At 40.1% G+C, this 19,768-nt stretch overlaps 1 protein-coding gene across 2 annotated transcripts in view; it reads left to right on the forward strand.

The window, feature by feature from the left end:
- Window positions 1-19,768, forward strand: part of pcgf3 (polycomb group ring finger 3) — a 72,871-nt gene that overhangs the window by 32,074 nt on the left and 21,029 nt on the right. Inside the window, exons 2-6 of one of the 2 annotated variants that reach the window (XM_085789239.1) lie at window positions 2,377-2,486; window positions 7,975-8,092; window positions 12,642-12,738; window positions 17,918-17,973; window positions 18,817-18,948. In XM_085789239.1, coding sequence (XP_085645365.1) covers window positions 2,472-2,486; window positions 7,975-8,092; window positions 12,642-12,738; window positions 17,918-17,973; window positions 18,817-18,948 — 418 coding nt within the window. In that variant the 5' untranslated portion in view covers window positions 2,377-2,471. The remainder of the gene's footprint in view (window positions 1-2,376; window positions 2,487-7,974; window positions 8,093-12,641; window positions 12,739-17,917; window positions 17,974-18,816; window positions 18,949-19,768) is intronic. The other variant, XM_085789240.1, reaches the window with a different exon arrangement.

Below are 19,768 nucleotides of genomic sequence, written 5' to 3' on the forward strand. Positions count from 1 at the left end.
AGGTCGAGGTGGCGTCTGTGAAAAGTCACCGCGGTAACGCAGTGAGGAGGAATGGAGCGTTACACTGATTCTGCATTCATCTGCAGGCGGGCAGACGGCCGTCGGTAACAAACCAGATGTAATTTTAGTCACAGAAGTGGAGAAAAAGCCGGTAAAATGTGGGTCAGGTAAACAATACGACATCGCCATGACAACATATTGTCCGTTTTGCCTCGTGCTGACGGACCACTTGTTTACATAGAGGCTTGTTTATGCCGTTACGTGCAGTGGCTGTCGTCCGTCTGCCGTCTGCCCAATTTCATGTGAATGCAGCATGAAAAATACGATGAGTTGCTTGTGATATACAACCGCAACGCTAGATGGGAGTAATTCCTACACAATGCACCTTTAATATTTACACACTAATGATGGTTTTACTCATTAAGACTTTTATCTTGGTGTCGTTATGACAACGTGCGGCGGCGGGTGTAGAGATCGTTTCACCTCGGTCTGATTCCACGACGTCCGTCCACCGCCGTCGTCGACGTGTTGAAGAATCGTCCTGGAAACATCTGTCAGCATCTGTCATGTCCTCACCCTCAATGTTGTTCTCACTGCCGACACAGTTCATGTGTTCACACCTGTCTGAGTGTGTGTCTGTGTGTGTGTCTGTGTGTGTGTGTGTGTGTGTGTGTGTGTGTGTGTGTGTCTGTGTCTGTCTGTGTGTGTGTGTGTGTGTGTGTGTGAGTGACCTCGGCCCAACCTCACAGATATAAAACACCACATCATCACTGAGGAGTCGCCGGGCGTCATGTGACGATAACATCTGTCTGAGGCTCATCAGTCTGTGTGTGTTAGTGTGCGTGTGTGTCTGTGTGTCTGTGTGTGTGTGTGTGTGTGTCTGTGTGTGTGTCTGTGTGTGTGTCCTCAGCAGCCCTCGCCACGTTTCATCTCTGTCGACTAACTGGGTTAATTTCACGGTCTGATGATCAGACAGAGGCAGGTTGGAGTTAGTCTGGTCACCGGAGACTTTAAAGAGTGTGTGTGTGTGTGTGTGTTCTTGTGTGTCAGGGTGTGTGTGTTTCCTCGCGTTCGCATGTGTGTGTGAGACTGTGTGTGTGTGTGTGTGTGTGTGTGTGGTGTTGTGACTGTAGCGGTCGTCCTCCTCTCCGACCACTGACTCAGACGACAACGATGATGATGATGATGCTGCTGCTCCGACTCATCACTCAGATTTGTTCCCTGTGTTGCCACGGTGACTGACAACCACAGTGGTAGTAGTGGTGGTGACTGTGACGACGAGTTGCGTCTCCGTGGCGACAACATCAGCTCCTCGTCTGTTTGTTTATTTGTTTGTTGTCGCTCAGTCAAGTCAAAAACACACACACACACACACTTTCTCTCTGATGTCACTTCATCTCAGTCTGACGTGTCGAGTCCTTTGAGATTATTTCCCATCATGCACCTGGTGGAACAAGGTGACGGCCTGATTGATCAGTTCTCAATGGTCCTCTTGTCCTTTCCTTATCTCTCCTTTCTTTTCTTCTTTTTGTTCTTCTTCGTTTTCTCTTCATCACCTTTCTTCCTTTCTTTTTTCTTTTCTTTTTCTTCCTCTCCTCCTCCTCCTCCTTTTTTCTTTATCACCTTTTTATCCGTATTCTTTCTTTTCTCCTTCTTCCTTTTCTTCTCATTTCTTTATCTCTTCCTTTCTTTTCTTCCTCTCCTCCTCCTCCTCCTTCTTTATCACCTTTTTATCCGTATTCTTTCTTTTCTCCTTCCTTTTCTTCTCATTTCTTTATCTCTTCCTTTCTTTTCTTCCTCTCCTCCTCCTCCACCTTCTTTTTTCCTTTATCACCTTTTTATCCTTATCCTTTCTTTTTTCCTTCTTGCTTTTCTTCTCCTTTCTTTGTCCTTTTTCTTTTCTCTTTCTCCCCCTCTCTTTTCTCTCCTTTCTCTCCTCCTCCTCCTCCTCCTCAAACATTGTGGACTCTGACTCTGTTTCCGGTTTCATTTTGAAATAGTAACTGTTTGTTGTTGGACATTGAACGTCACATCTGTTTGACCCAGGACTAAAAAACTGAGGCTCATTTTCATTAGACTTGTTGATTCTTACTGCACCAAAAACAGAACGTGGCTGTTTCGTGTTTAGTTTCTTAAACTCTCAGACTCACATCATCGACATCGTTGCAGTTTGTCCTTCCCTCCTGTTCAGTTCTGTGTCGTTGATATCTGAGACAGTTTGTGTGACACTGAAGCAGCCGCTGTCGTCAGCTCTCTGACCTCGCTCTCACTGTTGATCCTGATTGTCGTTGATAAACAACAACAGACGACTGACCTCTCTCTCCCTCTCTCTCTCCTTCCCTCCCTCCCTCTCTCCCTCCCTCTCTCCCTCTCCAGGCTCCGATGAGAGACTCTCCATGATGAGGAGCTAACGCCGTCGGCCGATCAACCGCAGGAAGAGACGTGGCTGCTGCTCCATCCACAGTCGACGCATGGCGGTTTTAGGGGTAAGAACCACACACAGCTGCTGCTGCTGCTGCTGCTGCTGCTGGTGACGATGCCTTCACTGACCCACAAACCAACGGGAAACTGGACGCACTTTGAATGTGTTTTAGTGGCTATGTCTGTGATTTTTATGTGTTTTTAATGTTTCATTGAGCTGTTTTAAAGAGACATTTCTGTTTTTTTACTTGATAGACGATAAAGTATCTCTATCTATCTATCTATCTATCTATCTATCTATCTATCTATCTATCTATCTATCTATCTATCTATCTATCTATCTATCTATCTATCTATCTATCTATCTATCTATCTATCTATCTATCTATCTATCTATCTATCTATCGATAATAAATTTGAGGGAAATAAAAGTTTTAACATTTGAATTTCACTGTCAGATATTTAACTTTTTAAATTAAATACTTAAAAATAAAAATATGATAATTTTCTCAATTAACTGGTTTGAAATTGGATCTAAAACCTCCAGAAACATTTTGAAATCACTGGTTTTGTCCGACCAACTCTTCAAAAGCTCAATATATTTAATTTTCTATCACAGAAGAGACAAAACAAAACATATTCTCACAGTCTTGAAGCTAAAATGAGGAATATTTGACACATTTTCTTGAAAAGAAAATCACAAATATTGAAGATAAATCAGACCGATCTCCCCTGATCCGTCTCATAAACAGTTTTTCTAACTTCCTGAATACGTTTAGAGGATTTAAACATCGTCACCTTCAGATGACAACATCTGGATTCATCAGGCGTCTTTATCTCCCTCGTATCGACCTCAGCATCCAGATGTTTCAGCCGTTCAGTCGCTGTGGGGTTTTTTATTTTTATTTTTATTCTAGATCCCGCCTGGAGCCTCTAAACGACGTCTGATTCACTGGACACAACAACCGTCCGTTAACTGAAGAGCAGTCGGCTGCGATTTCACATCTGCTGGTTTTTGGCTGAAAGTCGGTGTCGGTTACTGTGCAACTGGCTTCATGTGTCGAGGAAAACGAGCGTAAAGAGTAAAAACAGTTGTTTTCATCAGGAAAACACAAAGGAGGAGACAGAACGACACCAGTAGATGTGATTCACGCTCAGACACACGTCAGGTTTTAGTGAAACTCCTCCGTCTCATCTCCTCAGAGTCGAGAAGAAGCTTCAAACATTTTCTTTAAAGACACGAATCAGCCGATTTCACTGAGTTTAAAACGTCGTCTCTGTCGGAGAAGAAGAACGAAGCCGTCAAACAACAACCTGCTGCTGATCATGAGGAGGAAGAAGTCACATCTTAAAGCCACAATACTGTTTATTTTTAGTTTATTTACATGTCAAATCTGTAACTTGGTCCCATCCACAGCTTTATGTTTATTATTAGTTATGTTTTGAGTTGTTAAAAGAGAAAAAAAAGGGTAAAAATGTAGCTGGGTGTTAGGTGGTAGTATTTATTTTTATTTTTTTTACTTTTCCTGCTTTTCAGGCAGAAACAAAGAAGCTCTTTAGTTGAGACGGAGTCGGGCCCAGTTGTGTGTCGATACTCAGGCTGTAGAAGACGTTTGGTTTGTTAGTTTGTTTCATTACGATCCAGTGATGTTGAACAGATTCGGTTCAAATCTTCACATCTGACCAGTTTCATAACATCATAAAAACCTTTAAACTGTTGATTTGATGATCAGCGCCTGTATTCACAAAGACTCCTAAGACTGAAAGTTGCTCTTCGTTTGTTTTGTTTTTTAACACATATCTTTATTGATTTTTGAACTTGGTACATCATTCATCCAAAAACATTTTGTGACATCTTTCAAGTCTTTAAACAACTTCCCTCTAAGTTGGAGCCATCAGTTTAAGAAAACAATGATCCTTTGATCCTTTGGAAAATGAAAAACAAAAAACCCAAGTAATGCACACATACAAAGGAATCCAAACATTTATGTCTCTAAATTAAGTAATGTGTAATAAAGTGAAATGACACATGGAATAGGTATTGAACACATGAGGAAAAGGAGGAGGTGCAAAGAGGTTTGGAAAGACAAAAAAGCAGCTGGAGTCGTCAGTATTTAGAAAGTTAAGTCATATCAGCTGGTTTAGTTGACGCCTGATAAGGCAGTGGTGGACAGTAACGGAGTAAATTTACTTGAGCACTGTACTTAAGTACATATCCAGTGATTTGTACTTTACTTATTAGATTTCTTTGGTACTTATTACTCTTACTTGAATACATTTCCAATTTTTTTTACTTTTACTCAAGTTAATTTCTAGAAAGGCTGAAAAGTACTCGTTACTTTCAGGTCTTTTTTCTAAAATACTATTGAATACAAGCTGTGTTTGTCAAAGAAAGAAACCCTGACCCCTAAAAGCAGCACATCAGTGTAGGTGGTTTCAAAGAGTTAATTCTCAGAAACAATAGTTAAAAGTTAAAATTCATTTAGAAAGGGTTAGGGTTAATCTGGAACTAAAAACAACATTTCACCTTAAACTGTCCACGACCAGGTCCTCACAGAAAACTAAGAAGAGAGACAGAGCTGTAGACAGACCTGCAATTAGCAGATACAGTAAAAAACAAAAACAATGAGTAATGCATTTAACCGCCATGGCCTCTATGCTGCTCACCATGCAAGTCTATTCAATACTGATTTTCCCTGCCGTATATGTGTGTGTGTTTATAAATACAGGTAGTTAGAAACAAGGGCAACAAAGAAATTGAACAGATAAGATAATAATGGTGATAGTATATCTTATATAGCAAAAAGAAAAGTTACATAGTGCTTGCACAGAAAAAGAAAAAGAGAAACAACAAACAACAAAACCAGAGAAATAGAAATAATAAAATCCTGTGACCCCATAATGTTTAAAACAATAACAGAGAACAATACAAGATGGAAGATGGATGCAGCAAAAGTTGCCTAAAGGGTTTGAAATGAAAAAAGAAAAAAAAAGCCGTGGATGGTTCAGACAAAGTGCAACAACTAAATAACAAATACAAACTGAATATAGAAGCAGCTGAGTGGATGAAAGAGCCGGTGTATCGGTCCGTCTCTTACACCGCAGCTCTCCGTCTCCACCTGTGGACTGAACGCTGCACTGATACACTGATACACTGATACACTGATACACTGATACCTGCTCTGCTCTGTGTTTTAGTTTTAATCTGAGAGAGTTCGTCTCAGGTCGGAGTCTGAGCGGAGTCGGAGCTGCAGCGTCAAACAGCTGCAGAGAGAAACAGAGAGAGAGACAGAGAGAAGCTGCACTGAGACGTTTCTGTTTCATCAGCTGATTCTTCATATAACTGAACATTTAACTCATTTACCCTTTAAAAGAAAACAATCTTTGTGCATTTAGACTCAAAATAGACTCAAATAATCAATTAAATAACATCGATTGATTAAATGTAAAATATTTAAATTAATTTATTGCAACAGTGTAATGTAATGTCTCCTCTTCCTCCTTCTCTTGCTCCTCCTCCTCTTTCTTTCTCGTCTTCCTCGTCTTCCTTCTCCTCCTCTTCCTCCTCTTTCTTCCTCCTCTTCCTCTTTCTCTTCCTCTTCCTCCTCCTCCTCCTCCTCTTTCTTTCTTTCTTTCTTTCTTGTCTTCCTCCTTCTCTTTGTCCTTCTCCCCCTCCTTTCCTCCTCCTCTTTCTCATTCTCTTCCACTTTCTCCTCCTGTTCTTCTCCCTCCTTCTCTTCCTCCTCCTCTTTCTTTCTCGCCTTCCTCCTCTTCCGCCTCCTCCTTCTCTTCCTCTTCCTCCTTCTCCTCCTCCTCCTCATCTTCCTCTTTCTTTCTCTTGCTCCTCCTCGTCTTCCTCCTCCTCTTTTTTCCTCCTCTTCTTTCTCCTCCTCCTTCTCTTCTTCCTCCTCCTCCTCTTCGAGTTCGTCTGAGGTCGGAGTATGAACAGAGTCGGAGCTGCAGAGAGAAACAGAGAGAAGCTGCACTGAGACGTTTCTGTTTCATCAGCTGATTCTTCATATAACTGAAGATTTAACTCATTTACCCTTTAAAAGAAAATAATCTTTGTGCATTTAGACTCAAAATAGACTCAAATAATCAATCAAATAATATCGATTGATTAAATGTAAAATATTTAAATTAATTTATTGTAACAGTGGGTGATGTATAGGAAAAAATAATATTCACTTTATTAACCTGCTGATTATTGGTGATTGTGAACGCACCGGTTGATTAGTGTATTGATAATGGATGGAAATAGTGACCATGGGGGCGGCACAGTGGTCCAGTGGTTAGTCAGCAAGGTTCTGTGTTTGATTCCCTTCTGTGCATCACAGCTGGAGATAAAGAGAAAGAGTTTTTAACTTTTATTTAAGCTACAGCACTTATCATTGATCATATTGATAGTTTTATAAATTTAACACATTTTAAATTTAAATTTTCCTTGTGTCTTTTATTTTACTACAATTTTTAAAAGTTTATTGGGTTTTTTTTAAAACAATTTCTATCGTCAACTCATTGATAATGTATTGTTTTAGTATATTGTTTAATGTACATTCAGGTTTCCCTTTGTTTAGTGTCACTTTCATGAAAAACCTTTGTTTAACATGGGAGCGAGAGGCCGTTCTTCCTGTCACGGTGTTTGCAAAATAAAAAGGAGACACATTTAAAATAAGACAAAGAAGAGACGGCAGCAGTTTTCTTAAGTAAAATAAAAAAATAAATAAGAATAGATAAGATTACATTAAAAAATAATGAGTTTTCTGTCTCAGTGGGATTCACCTGAATCAATAAAGTTTAATATAAATGTATTTATTCTCCCTCCTGCTCAGATTTCTGGACATTTCTCTGGAGTTAATTTCACCTCAGTTAACTTTTTAAATTCTGACCAAACGTCCTCGATCTGGTCTGAAAACGCAGCTTAATTCAGCCACAGTTAAAAAAAAAAACAGCAAAAAACCATTAAGGATTTTAACGTTTGTTTTTGCTGCAGTGTTTTCAGAGTTTTATCCTCGCCTGTTTGCACATCTGTGACGTTATTATGTAACGTACGGAGCAGTCGGTGTTTTATCTGTGGTTGTAGAGCAGAGACAATGGAGATTAAACCTGTGACCTGTTTTTATTAACGAGGCTCCGTCAGTCAGACAGCGACCGTGTGACCTGCAGAGTGTAATAGAGGGAGAACAGGAGTGTTGATCAATACATGAAGATAAATAATTGGTCTTTATGTCTCTACTTTTTTACCTGATTGGAAACAGTTCAACTCTATTTTGTTTTTGTCAGGTCTGAACAATTCATCTTCTGATCTGATAAATAATATAAGCAAAAAACTGTGTCATCGTCACTTCGGTCACAAACTTTTTTTCAGCCACATTCACACATTATATTTTAGTTTAATTAGTTAAATTTTCCTGATGCGTTGATCATTTTGTTCAGTTTCGATGTGAAGATGTTTTAATTTTGATGTTAAAGTTTTGATCTCTGAAGCTGAATTTTATTTTACAGATGTTTTAACCTCTTCTTCTTCCTCCTCTTCCTCCTCTTCCTCCCCAGAACCCCGACATGCTGACGAGGAAGATTAAACTGTGTCACATCAACGCCCACATCACATGTCGTCTGTGTGAGGGCTACCTGATCGACGCCACCACCGTCACCGAGTGCTTACACACCTGTAGGTCCTCCTCCTCCTCTTTCTTTCTCCTCTTCCCCCTCTTCCTCCTTCTCTTCCTCCTTCTCCTCCTCCTCCTCTTTCTCGCCTTCCTCCTTCTCCTCCTCCTCCTCTTTCTTTCTCCTCTTCCCCCTCTTCCTCCTTCTCTTTCTTTCTTCTCCTCCTCTTCCTCTTTCTTTCTCCTCTTCCCCCTGTTCCTCCTTCTCCTCCTCCTCCTCCTCTTCCTCTCCTTCCTCCTTCTCCTCCTCCTCCTCGTCTTTCTTTCTCCTCTTCCCCGTCTTCCTCCTCTCCTCTTTCTTTCTCCTCTTCCTACTCCTCATCTTCCTCCTCTTCCTTTTTCTTTCTCCTCTTCCTCCATCTCTTACTCCTCCTCCTCTTTCTTTCTTGTCTTCCTCCTCTTCCTTCTCCTTCTCCTCCTCCTCTTTCTCCTTTTCTTCCGCTTTCTCCTCCTCATCTTTTTCCTCCTCCTCTTTCTTTCTCCTCTCCCCCCTCTTCCTCCTCTTTCTTTCTTCTCCTCCTCTTCCTCTTTCTTTCTCCTCTTCTTCCTTCTCCTCATCTTCCTCATCTTCCTCTTTCTTTCTACTCTTCCTCCTTCTCTTGCTCCTCCTCTTCTTTCCTTCTCCTCCTCTTCCTCTTCCTCTTCTTCCTTCTCCTTCTCTTCCTCCTCCTCCTCTTTCTTTCTGGTCCTCCTCCTTCTCCTCCTTTTCCTCATCCTCTTTCTCCTTCTCTTCCACTTTCTCCTCCTCTTCTTCCTCTTTCTCTTTCCCCTCTCCTCCTTTTCTTCCTCTTCGTCCTCTCACCTCCCTGATCTCTTCCTGTTCTTCTGCATTGTTGTGAATCCTCTTGTTTCCTGCAACAACAACAACACACACACACACACACACACACACACACACACACTAGTGTTATTTCCATATATATAATAATGATAGTAATAATTATTATTAATATTCTAGTGACCCTTTATTCAACCAGGTAAAAGCTGAGAGAAAGCTACAGACACATCATCGTGGTGTAAAGTAGCCTAGGATGATTCAGCAGCTGCATGTAAACTGTGTCTTTATTAATCAGTTCTCTCATTAAGATGCATCTCTTGTGTCTTTATGTCCTGATGAGTTTCATAATAATCCGTCCTCAGCTGCACAAACTCCCTGAAAGACTCATATTAATAGATGTTTTTATGATGTAAAACCGTCTCGTTCTCAGATCTGTTTTGATTTATTCGTCGTAATTAGAAGCAATTTTCTGCGAGAACGAGTTCATTCTCAGAGTTAAATCTGAATAATCGTCCGTCAACCGAAACAAAACGACAACAAGTTTATCCTGATTCTTATTATTATAACAGTGTTGATGATTTAAAGACAGTGGTGACGTTGTGCTTCATGACGACAGAACGCACTCTGTTCTCATATAAACAATCAGTAATAAATCAGTTTTCTACTGTAAACAAACAAATGGAAACGTTCAAAGCGGAGAAACAAAACTGATTAAAGTCGTTAACGGAGCAAAAGTTTGTTTTCTGAAGCTGTGAATTCATATTATTGAGAATTTGAACATAATTGACAATAGAAAAAAAAAAAGCTTTTGTTGGTTTTGTGGAGTTTTCTAAAGGAGAACTGTGATTGTGATTGAAGGTCGTCCAGATGTTTTCTGATCGTTGAGTTTTTCAAAGCAGAAGTTACAAAGAGAGAAAAGACGAAGAGGAATCAAACGAGAAGTTTAACAGGGAACAGATGATTAAGTTTTACTTTTCTGTTCCAGCGACGTTCGATAAACAAGCTTTAAAAGAGTCGATGAGTTGTGACGTTAAATTATTTAATCCAAAGTTTTCTATTGTTTTCTGTTGGATTGACATTAATGCAGTTAGTGTTAAGTTTGTGTGTGTGTGTGTGTGAGCGACGCAGCTGCCGACCATCTGAGCTTCACTGGCGCTTTCATCGCTCTTGTGAAACCAGTTCTCGTGCCGAGCTTCCTCTTTGATTCCTCGACCGTCAGGCCACACGACTTCCTGCACCGCCTTTTCTTTTTTTAAATCAATTCTCCTTCATTTCAAACGAGACTAAGAAATAGATTTAAGACATAAAATGAAGCAATTAAACAGGAAAAAATGAATTTAGAAAACAGAATAAGAAGGAATAGTTCACCAAAAAATGAATTTCACACGGTCATGCTGATGAATACTCCAGAGTAGTTTTTTATTCCTCAAAGTGCATCTGGAGACCCGGGAGGCCGGTTCGTAGTCCAAGAAAACTTTATATGAGAGTAATAGGGCCCGACACAAAAACGTCCATAAAACTACACAAAAACCATTTAATATTCCTCCACACTGCTCGTCTGCTGCAATCCAAGTGTCCTGAAGGGATAAAGTCAGGAGTTTACTGGAAACAACACCATTTAAGCAAGTCCGGTCACGTCCGCGTGCGTCCCGTGAACGTGAGAGCGTGCACCAGGCAAATTCAATACAGGACTGTTTAGGCTGTAAAAATGTCCTAAATGACGTTGTTTCCAGTAAACTAACTCTGGACTGTATCCCTTCAGGACACTTGGGTTGCAACGGATGAGCAGTGTGGAGGAATATTAAATGGTTTTTGTGTTGGGCCCTATTACTCTCATATAAAGTTTTCGTTGGACTATGAACCGGCCTCCCGGGTCTCCAGATGCACTTTGAGGAATATGAGGAATAAAAAACTACTCCGGAGTATTCATCAGCATGAGCGTGAGTCACTAATGACTGAATCTAATTTTTTGGTGAACTGTTCCTTTAACGAACAACTCAATAATATAATAATAGTAATTATAATAACCAACACTAAACAACAAAAACCTGACGCCAGATTGACCGTCCTTGGAGGTCACGGTGACGACGACCTCAACGCTCCAACATCAGGCCAGATGTTGTTGGTTCTCTACAGAATCCACAGCTGATATTTAGAGGCTTTTATTGTGAAAATCTTAGCTGTGTGGTGCTGCAGTCTGATGACAGAGGCCTGGGGCCGATCTCAGCGCCGCCATCATCACTGTGGTTTGAGCAGTTTAATCAAAGTCGACGTGTTTGTTTCCTGGAGCGGCTGCACTCGACGCTTTGACCTGGTGAGAAAAATCCCAGAGGAGCAGACGGAGGAGGAACGAGTTTGTGTTCAAATCATATTAATGACGTTTATATTTATATATCAGGAGGTTTTAGAGACAAACCAAAGAAACTCTGACGACTGAGTGAAGGTCGACGCTGCAGGACGGAGAAGATACAGAACAGTGATGTTGGTCTGAACTATGACACGTGTAAACATCTGTAAATATGAAGAGGAGTTCATCAAACTTGTTTTCTCCGTTTAGACTTAATTTATAGTTTCAGTTATTCTCTGAAATACACAAATCAGCCACAACATTACAACCAGTCACCTGCTTTAAAGGTTTATCAGTGTGAATGTGACCTAGAGCTAGACTAAACCCGTTTGTTTAAACTAAGAAAAACATCCACTTATGGCCAAATAAGAGCAGGTATAAAGCTGTTCTTACTGAAAAGAATGATAAATAGAGGACAGATATAAACTTGTTAAACTATAAAACAGAGCAGATGTACTAAAGTGAGTAAAACAATAAATGAAATATATGATTTTATATTAAATATCCAGTTAAAATGAAGCCAAAATACAGGAGATGAAATGATAAAAGGCTAAAATAGAGGAGATAAATTTAAACTACCCAGAAATAAAAGTAGACTATTTAAAGAAAAAGAAACAGCTCTTAAAATATATGAATAAGTAAAACATGAGAAATAAAAATTAATACAAGCCAGTAAGATAAGATACGACTTTATATTGATCCCACTTAGGGCAAATTTACTAGTTACAAAGGTGAAAAATAGATTATATATATTTTTAAAAAGTTCTGAAAAAGGGTTAGTTAATTCTGTTTGCCTTCATCAGTGAATATCTGACCTGTGATTGATCTCATTATTGATCAGTATCAATGTTTAATGTGATCGTCTCTTATCAAACCACAGAGAGGTTCAGTTCACTCAGACGCTGTGGTTCCTGCTGCGTCCACACGGCGGCGCTGCAGCTTCACTCACACAGACCAACACATTCACATCACATCAGCGCTGCAGCAAAACACCACACACACACACACACACACACACACACACACACACACACACACACACACACACACACACACACTCTGTCATTTCTTTTAATCAACGACCATTCAGTGAAACTCAGTCATTTAAAAACTGTCATTGCTGCTGCAATTTTAGGCTTTATGTGCTGCACACCTGTAACTTGGAGATTAACCGTGTGTGTATCTCTGTGTGTGTGTGTGTGTGTGTGTCTCTCTCTGTGTGTGTGTTTCTGTCCGTGTGTGTCTGTGTGTGTGTCTCTCTCTGTGTGTGTGTGTCTGTCTGTGTGTGTGTGTGTGTGTGTGTCTGTGTGTGTGTGTGTTTCTGTGTGTGTGTGTGTGTGTGTGTGTGTGTGTCTCTCTGTGTGTGTGTGTCTCTCTGTGTGTGTCTGTGTGTGTGTCTCTGTGTGTGTGTGTGTGTGTGTGTCTGCAGTCTGTAGAAGTTGCCTAGTGAAGTATCTGGAGGAGAACAACACGTGCCCCACGTGTAGGATTGTTATTCATCAGAGCCATCCACTGCAGTACATCGGGTGAGTTGTACACACACACCTCTTTCTTTCTCCTTCTCCTCCTTCTCTCCTCCTCCTCTTCCTCCTCCTCTTTCTTTTGCCTCTTCCCCCTCTTCCTCCTCTTTCTTTTTTCTCCTCCTCTTCCTCTTTCTTTCTCCTCTTCCTCCTTCTCCTCCTCCTTCGTCTTCCTCTTCCTCTCCTTCCTCCTACTCTTTCTCTTTCTTTCTCCTGTTCCCCCTCTTTCTTTCTTCTCCTCCTCTTCCTCTTTCTTTCTCCCCTTCCTCCTTCTCCTCCCCCTCCTCCTCTTCCTCTGTCTTTCTCCCCTCCTCCTCCTTCCTCCTTCTCTTGCTCATCCTCCTCTTTCTTTCTCATCTTCCTTCTCTTCCTTCTCTTCCTCCTCTTCCTCCTCCTCTTTCTCTTGCTCCTCCTCCTCTTTCTTTCTCATCTTCCTTCTCCTCCTCTTCCTTTTTTTCCTCTTCCTGTTCCTTCTCCTCCTCCTTCTCTTCCTCCTCCTCCTCCTCTTTCTTTCTTGTCTTCTTCCTTCTTTTCCTCCTTCTCCTCCTCATTTCCCTCCTCCTCTTTCTCCTTATCTTCCTCCTTTCTTTCTCGTCTTCCTCCTCCTCTTCCTCCTTAGGGTTAGGGTTTTTCCTCCTCTTTCTCTTTCCCCTCTTTCTGCGCCTCCTTTTCTTCCTCTTCCTCCTCTCACCTCCCTGATCCCTTGCTGTTCTTCTGCATTGTTGTGAATCCTCTTGTTTCCTGCTCAACACACACACACACACACACACACACACACACACACACACACACACACACACACACACACACACACACACACACACACACACACACACACACACACACACACGCTCTGGAGCTTATAGCATGAATACGTCCATGTTGTGTCCACGTCTTTTTACTGTTGCAGCAGCAGAAGCATCAGTCCGACGCTGTGCTTCTTCCTCAGTGTTTCTACTATAATGATGCAGTTGATTATAATTATTGATATAATTGATTATAATTATGGTCTGTTGATCATTTGAAATTTTATGTTTTGTTATAAAAAGTGAGAATAAATCCTGAGTATCAGATCAGAAGCTTTTATTGTTTAATTGTTACACGTGCAAGAAATTTAAAGTGCACATAACAAGACGGAGGGATGATGAAATGTGTAAAAAAAAAATACAAAAAATAAAGTGCAACTAAATATAAATGAAGACAAAGACTTAGTAAAAGTATCCACACAGCTCATATGGAGAGCTGTGCAGTGTGTGGACGTTGTTAAGTTTCAGTGAAGTAAAGTTAAAGACGCTGCGACCTGCAAACAGCTGCAGGTCGATCATCACACAGCTACACACCAACGTCTGCTCCGCTCAGGTCTGTTTACTGTTTAAACAACACACACACTGGTGGGAGCTGCCTGCTGCATCAGTCCTCAACCTGCAACACACACACACACACACACAGACCGACACACCGACACGTGGTCGTCCTCTGTGGGAATCAGCTGTCAGTTCCCAGTAAACAACAACAAACTGCAGGAGGAGCGACAACATCGTTCTTCAGCAGAAAGAAAAGAAAAGAGTCTTGGGGTCTCTGAACCCGTTTACAACTCAGTTTCTGACGTTAATTGAGAATATATAGAGTATATGCACTGGTAGCAGTGACATAAAGGTGTGTAGCATTTATTTATTTATTTAACAGGGACAGTCAATACATTTATTGGGCCAGATTTAGCTGTAAACTGCCGTCGCTGGGCACAGACAGGAAACAACATGACTTCTAAATGCAATAACATCTGTACATGGTACCAACGTGAGTAGAATACCCAATTAAAATACAAACAGTTAGAAACACTTTATAATAGGTACACATTAGTTAAGCATTAACAAATACTGAATTCTTCATTTATAACACATGAATACTCATCAGTATGCTGGTTTTTGACCCTTTATTGCAGCGGTGTCAAACATACGGGATGGATTTGCCAAGTGTAAAACAAAAAAATACATAAAAGAAGAGAAATAATATTGTTGAAATTGCACATGTAGGGTTAGGGTTAGCTGTCTTGTGGAATTTCAGCTTGTTCATAATGTTTTGTAAAAGTATAGTTCATGAAATGTAAACATCATAATATATATATTATAATGCTATTGGTCCTCTCACTTGAGATTAAATTAGTCCGTCCCAGTTTGACCCCGACTCACACTCTCTCCATGAGGGAAACAAAAACAAAACCTCCGTCCTCTCAGTTTTATTCCTACGCCCCATAAATTGAGTCTTTATTGTAGATTTTCTGTGTAAAACTGAGTTTATCTTGGAGATATAAAACACAGCTGTGACTCTGTCGGCTGCTACCGTCCAGTCCGTCTTTATACAGTGTTAGGACAACATCAATAATAATTTAATTTATATAACACCTTTAAAAAACAAACTAATCAAAAGACAGAATAAGTCACCGAGGCAGAACAAACTAAATACTTCAATATAAATCAGGAAACACATGCACAGCAGCAAACAATAAAAGCAGTGAAGGAGCGATCTGGAGACTATAAAAAGATAAAATAAAAAGACGACGGCACATAAAAGCAGGTCCATAAAAATAAAAATGAGTTTTAAGAGGTTTTTCTCCTCAGACTCGGTCGAGCCAACGTCGACGGGCCTGATGGGAAAAACGTGGTCTCCTCATGGGTTTTGGTTAAAAAAAAGGAAGATTTTGATAGAAAATGACAAAATATATAAAGAAATATAGAAACACATTTCATGAAGACACTAGATGGACAGCTAGAAAATGTGTTTTATGTTTTTAATTGAGAAACAGTTTCATATCAGGATTGATTGCCTCAAAAATACAGAAATTTAAATGTAAAAGAAAGTGATTTTAAAGCTTGTCTTTTTAATATTCAACATAAATAAGACCTTTATAATATTAATATCATATATGTAATAGAATTGGTAAAGTTATGATATCTCAGTTAATACTCTGCAACATAAAATATTCAAAAAGTTGCACTTTCACTTGTTTATATAGTTAAATTCACCTTTTTTCTGTGATTTTCTCATTGACTCTGCACAAACAGACCTCCGATATGAAATAAATATAATAATATAATAAACACTAAGTTATGACGTTATTGTTCATAAATCAGGTCGTCTGGTTGTTATTTCATGTTTTGTTTCATCACGTTGTTTTAACGTCACACAAACTTAATGAGCAGCAGTGTTTCAGTTTGTGTGTTTCAGACTCAGCGTTTTGTGCAGGAAATGCTTCATTTCAAACACATCAGCTCCTCAAGCAGTTGTTTTTATTTTTCGGAGCTGATGGGAAACGTCACAAACGATTAGGAGGCGACGCTCTCCACAGATGATTCATCGTCTGATCGTCAGGACGATTGATCAAAGTCGATTTCAGAGGCTGAACTAATCCCAGCACGAGAGCAGCTTCATGGTTTTAATCTGTTTTTATTCACACATGCTGAAAATAATCACTAGTATTTTCTATTATTTTAGTCATAACCAGACTTAAAATAAACTGGTGGTGATTGTAAAGAATCCAGTCCTTGAACCCTGGGGGAGGATTTAGCTGATGTGGCTCATGTTTAGTTTATTTTTTACAAATATAGGAGGTAGATCAATATGCAGTTAATATTTTATGATGACCTCACATACATTTATTTATACATTTTAGATGCTGTAGAGACCAGGAGGCTTAGAGGAGCATGGATGAAGCTGTTTACATAGACTCTCTTGTGAACGTAATTCATAGTAACTGCATTTGTTCTCTGTAGTTTTTGTGTTAAGGGTCATTTTACTTCAGATTTACTCGGTTTTCACCAGTTTTATTATCCAGCACAGTTAAGTTTTCCAAACATTGTGTGATATTTTCTCGTGGGTTTGTGAACCTTTAGAATTAAGTATCATTTACATTTGGCAGCTGGACTCGACAGCAGCAGCAGATCCAGATCTATTAATGTGAATGTCTGTAACTGAGCAAGTGAAAAGACTTTGTACGTGATTTGCTGCAAAATCCCCAGATTAACAAACTTTTCAGACTCTTTTTTTTTTACTTTTATGTATTAATTTTGACTCAGTTCCCTCTTAGGTATTTTATTTTAAAGATTTATCGGCAAAAAGCGGTCAAAGTTAATGAAATATTGTCTGATGACAAATTTAGACCAATAGAAAAACATCAGACAAATGAAACCTTCATATCTTAACACCTTTTTATTTCTCTTGTTGACCTTCTGCAGGGTCCAAACCCTCAGACTGTGAATCATTACACTCATTTTACTCATCACAATCAAAGGAAACAACAAAGTTGATCGTTATTCTACATTATTAAATAATTTCCTTTCCTTTCTGCTGGATGAAACCCAAAATCTGGTATTTTTTGGTATTATTTTGTCTTTTTCCTGTGAATATTTCTTTAGATTTTTAATATATCGTAGCGCGTAGTGTATTGAACACAGTTGTGAGCCTTTTTTTTTGTATGTTTTGTCACATCATTACCCAACAGACCTCAGTGTCTCCCCCTGTTGTCAGACTGTAGTACCAGGTCTGTCCACCAGGGGTCAGTGTTTCTCTGTGGTTCAGACTGAGACTCATCTGCAGGAAAAGACTCTAACGCTCCACGTTTTGTTTCTTTTCCCTTTTTTTTCCCGGGTGATTTTCCTCCACCGCTCTGTAACCAACTCTCTGTGTTGTGTCAAAACTCAGCGTCATGGTGACGGACCGCAGCCCACACTGTCACACACCTGCAGCCGCCCGGTTAACTGAGACTGACGCAGCAGGAGGAACATTTATCAGATTTAGAGTTTGTTGTAACACGTTTGGTTTTTTTTCTCCATAATTGATAAAGTTTGAAGGTTTGTAAATTCACAAGCTGCATACGTCTCAACGGTAACACCTTATAATAAGTACACACTATTAAGCATTAGTTAAGCATTAATAAATACTGAATTCTTCATTTATAACGCATGAATATTCATTAGTATGTAGTTTTTAAATAGAGTTAATGATGAGTAAAACATTTTTAACTGTTTTTATAAACTACAAACAGAATTTACCTGAGGATATAAATAAAGTAACCTTCAGGACCAAGAGTATCAATGATTTATCAGATCTGTTGCCGTGGAGTTCGTATCCGTAACGTCAAATCCAATAAACTAATCAATAACCTAATTATTTTCTTATTCTTTTTCAGCCATGACAGAACAATGCAAGACATTGTCTACAAATTGGTACCGGGACTACAAGAGGGTGAGTGTGATGTCATCGTCTTATGATCAAATAACCTTAAAGGGATAGTTCAACATTTTGGTAAATTGGCCCATTGCCATAATCCCTATAGTCACAGCAGTAGGTTCGTTACCTTTAATTGTCGGTGCAAGCTATTTTTAGAACGGCGGAGCAGAGCCGTGAGCTGCTCAGAGCTACGCTACGGAGGCTAATGGGATTTCTTGGTTTCCCTCATTATCAAACTCATCAAATACACAATCCAACAACTCCAAAACGCTCTGGTGGACAAGTTGTGACCTGCACATTCACCACGCTATGAGATAATAACACAACGTTACCAGACAGAGTTGTTTTAGAGGTAAATACAGAGACTGCTTGATGAAAAACTGTCCCTGAAGGCAACGCGCATCAGCGGTTTTGCATGGATTTACCTCTAAAACAACTCTGTCTGGTAACGTTCTGTTATTATCTCATAGCGTGGTGAATGTGCAGGTCACAACTTGTCCACCAGAGCGTTTTGGAGTTGTTGGATTGTGTATTTGATGAGTTTGATGAGGGAAACCAAGAAATCCCATGAGCCTCCGTAGCGTAGCTCTGAGCAGCTCACGGCTCTGCTCCGCCGCTCTAAAAATAGCTTGCACTGACAAACAAAGGTAACAAACCTACTGCTATGACTATAGCGATTATGGCAATGGGCCAGTTTGCCAAAATGTTGAACTATCCCTTTAAAGTTTCTTTCTTTCAATGTCGACTAATCAGCTTTGAGTCTCTTAAAGAATCTTGTATCTAAATAAAATAAAATAAAACCATCACACGCCTCGTTGACTGTAACTGACTCGTCCTCCATGTTTCCTCCCGGAGCAGCGGAGATAAAGAAGCAGAGAGAGTTTTATCAGAAGTTGGGGATGGAGGTTCCTGGAGACATTAAAGGAGAACTGTGCAACATGAAGACTCATCTAGATCAGCGCAACGGTACGATCCACCACGCCGCACACGGTTCGTTCCCCTCCGACACCACACACACATTCTCACACGCACTCACACACTCAGACACACACACACATGATGACTGCTGTTGTATGTTGAAAATGTCACACAACCTGGTTACCATGCATCATGCTAAGTCTGTTAGTTCTTCTTCGTCTTCCTCATCCTTCCTAATCCTTCTCGTCCTTCTTCCTCTCCTCCTCCTCTTCTACTTCTTCTTCTTCTTCCTCCTCCTCTTCTTCTTCATCTTCTTCTCCTTCTTCTCTTCCTCCTCTCCCTCATGAAAATTGGAATGAGTTGACTCCAGAGGTTCATAAAGGGACCTGTGTATTCTCTTGAAATTTCGGACCAAGTCAACTGTGCGATTAGCCTGACAAGCCAGACTATATCACGCAATAGGGTAGCGCTACGACCAATCAGAGCAAAGAGCAGGATGACGTTAGCCTGACACGCCAATTAAAATGTATGTCGTCATCGCGTTAAGCCCGCCCAACGACTCTCTAAACAGATAGAGCGCTGTGATTGGTGAACACAATCGGTGTTCGAGACTCAAAAAGTTCCTACGGCTCGTTTCTAGACCCACCTACGGAGGAAATATATTTGCTGCCGCTAGGGTGCAGCTAGATTTCTAGGCTACTGTTCAATCAAAACAACCATCAAAAGATAAGTGTCCTTCTCCTGATAGGAGGCGGAGCATGTCATACCTGCTCTACTAAGGATGTGGCTGTCTTGAAAAATTGCAGTCATCTTGAAATTTAAAGTGGTTTCTTGTTGAGTGACCGGTGGAGTCAACTCATTGCAATTTTCATGTTGGTACCACCACAGCACC

The sequence above is a fragment of the Trachurus japonicus genome, chromosome 10 (assembly GCF_045865225.1).
Source record: "Trachurus japonicus isolate A0001 chromosome 10, Traja_1.0".
NCBI lineage: Eukaryota > Metazoa > Chordata > Actinopteri > Carangiformes > Carangidae > Trachurus > Trachurus japonicus.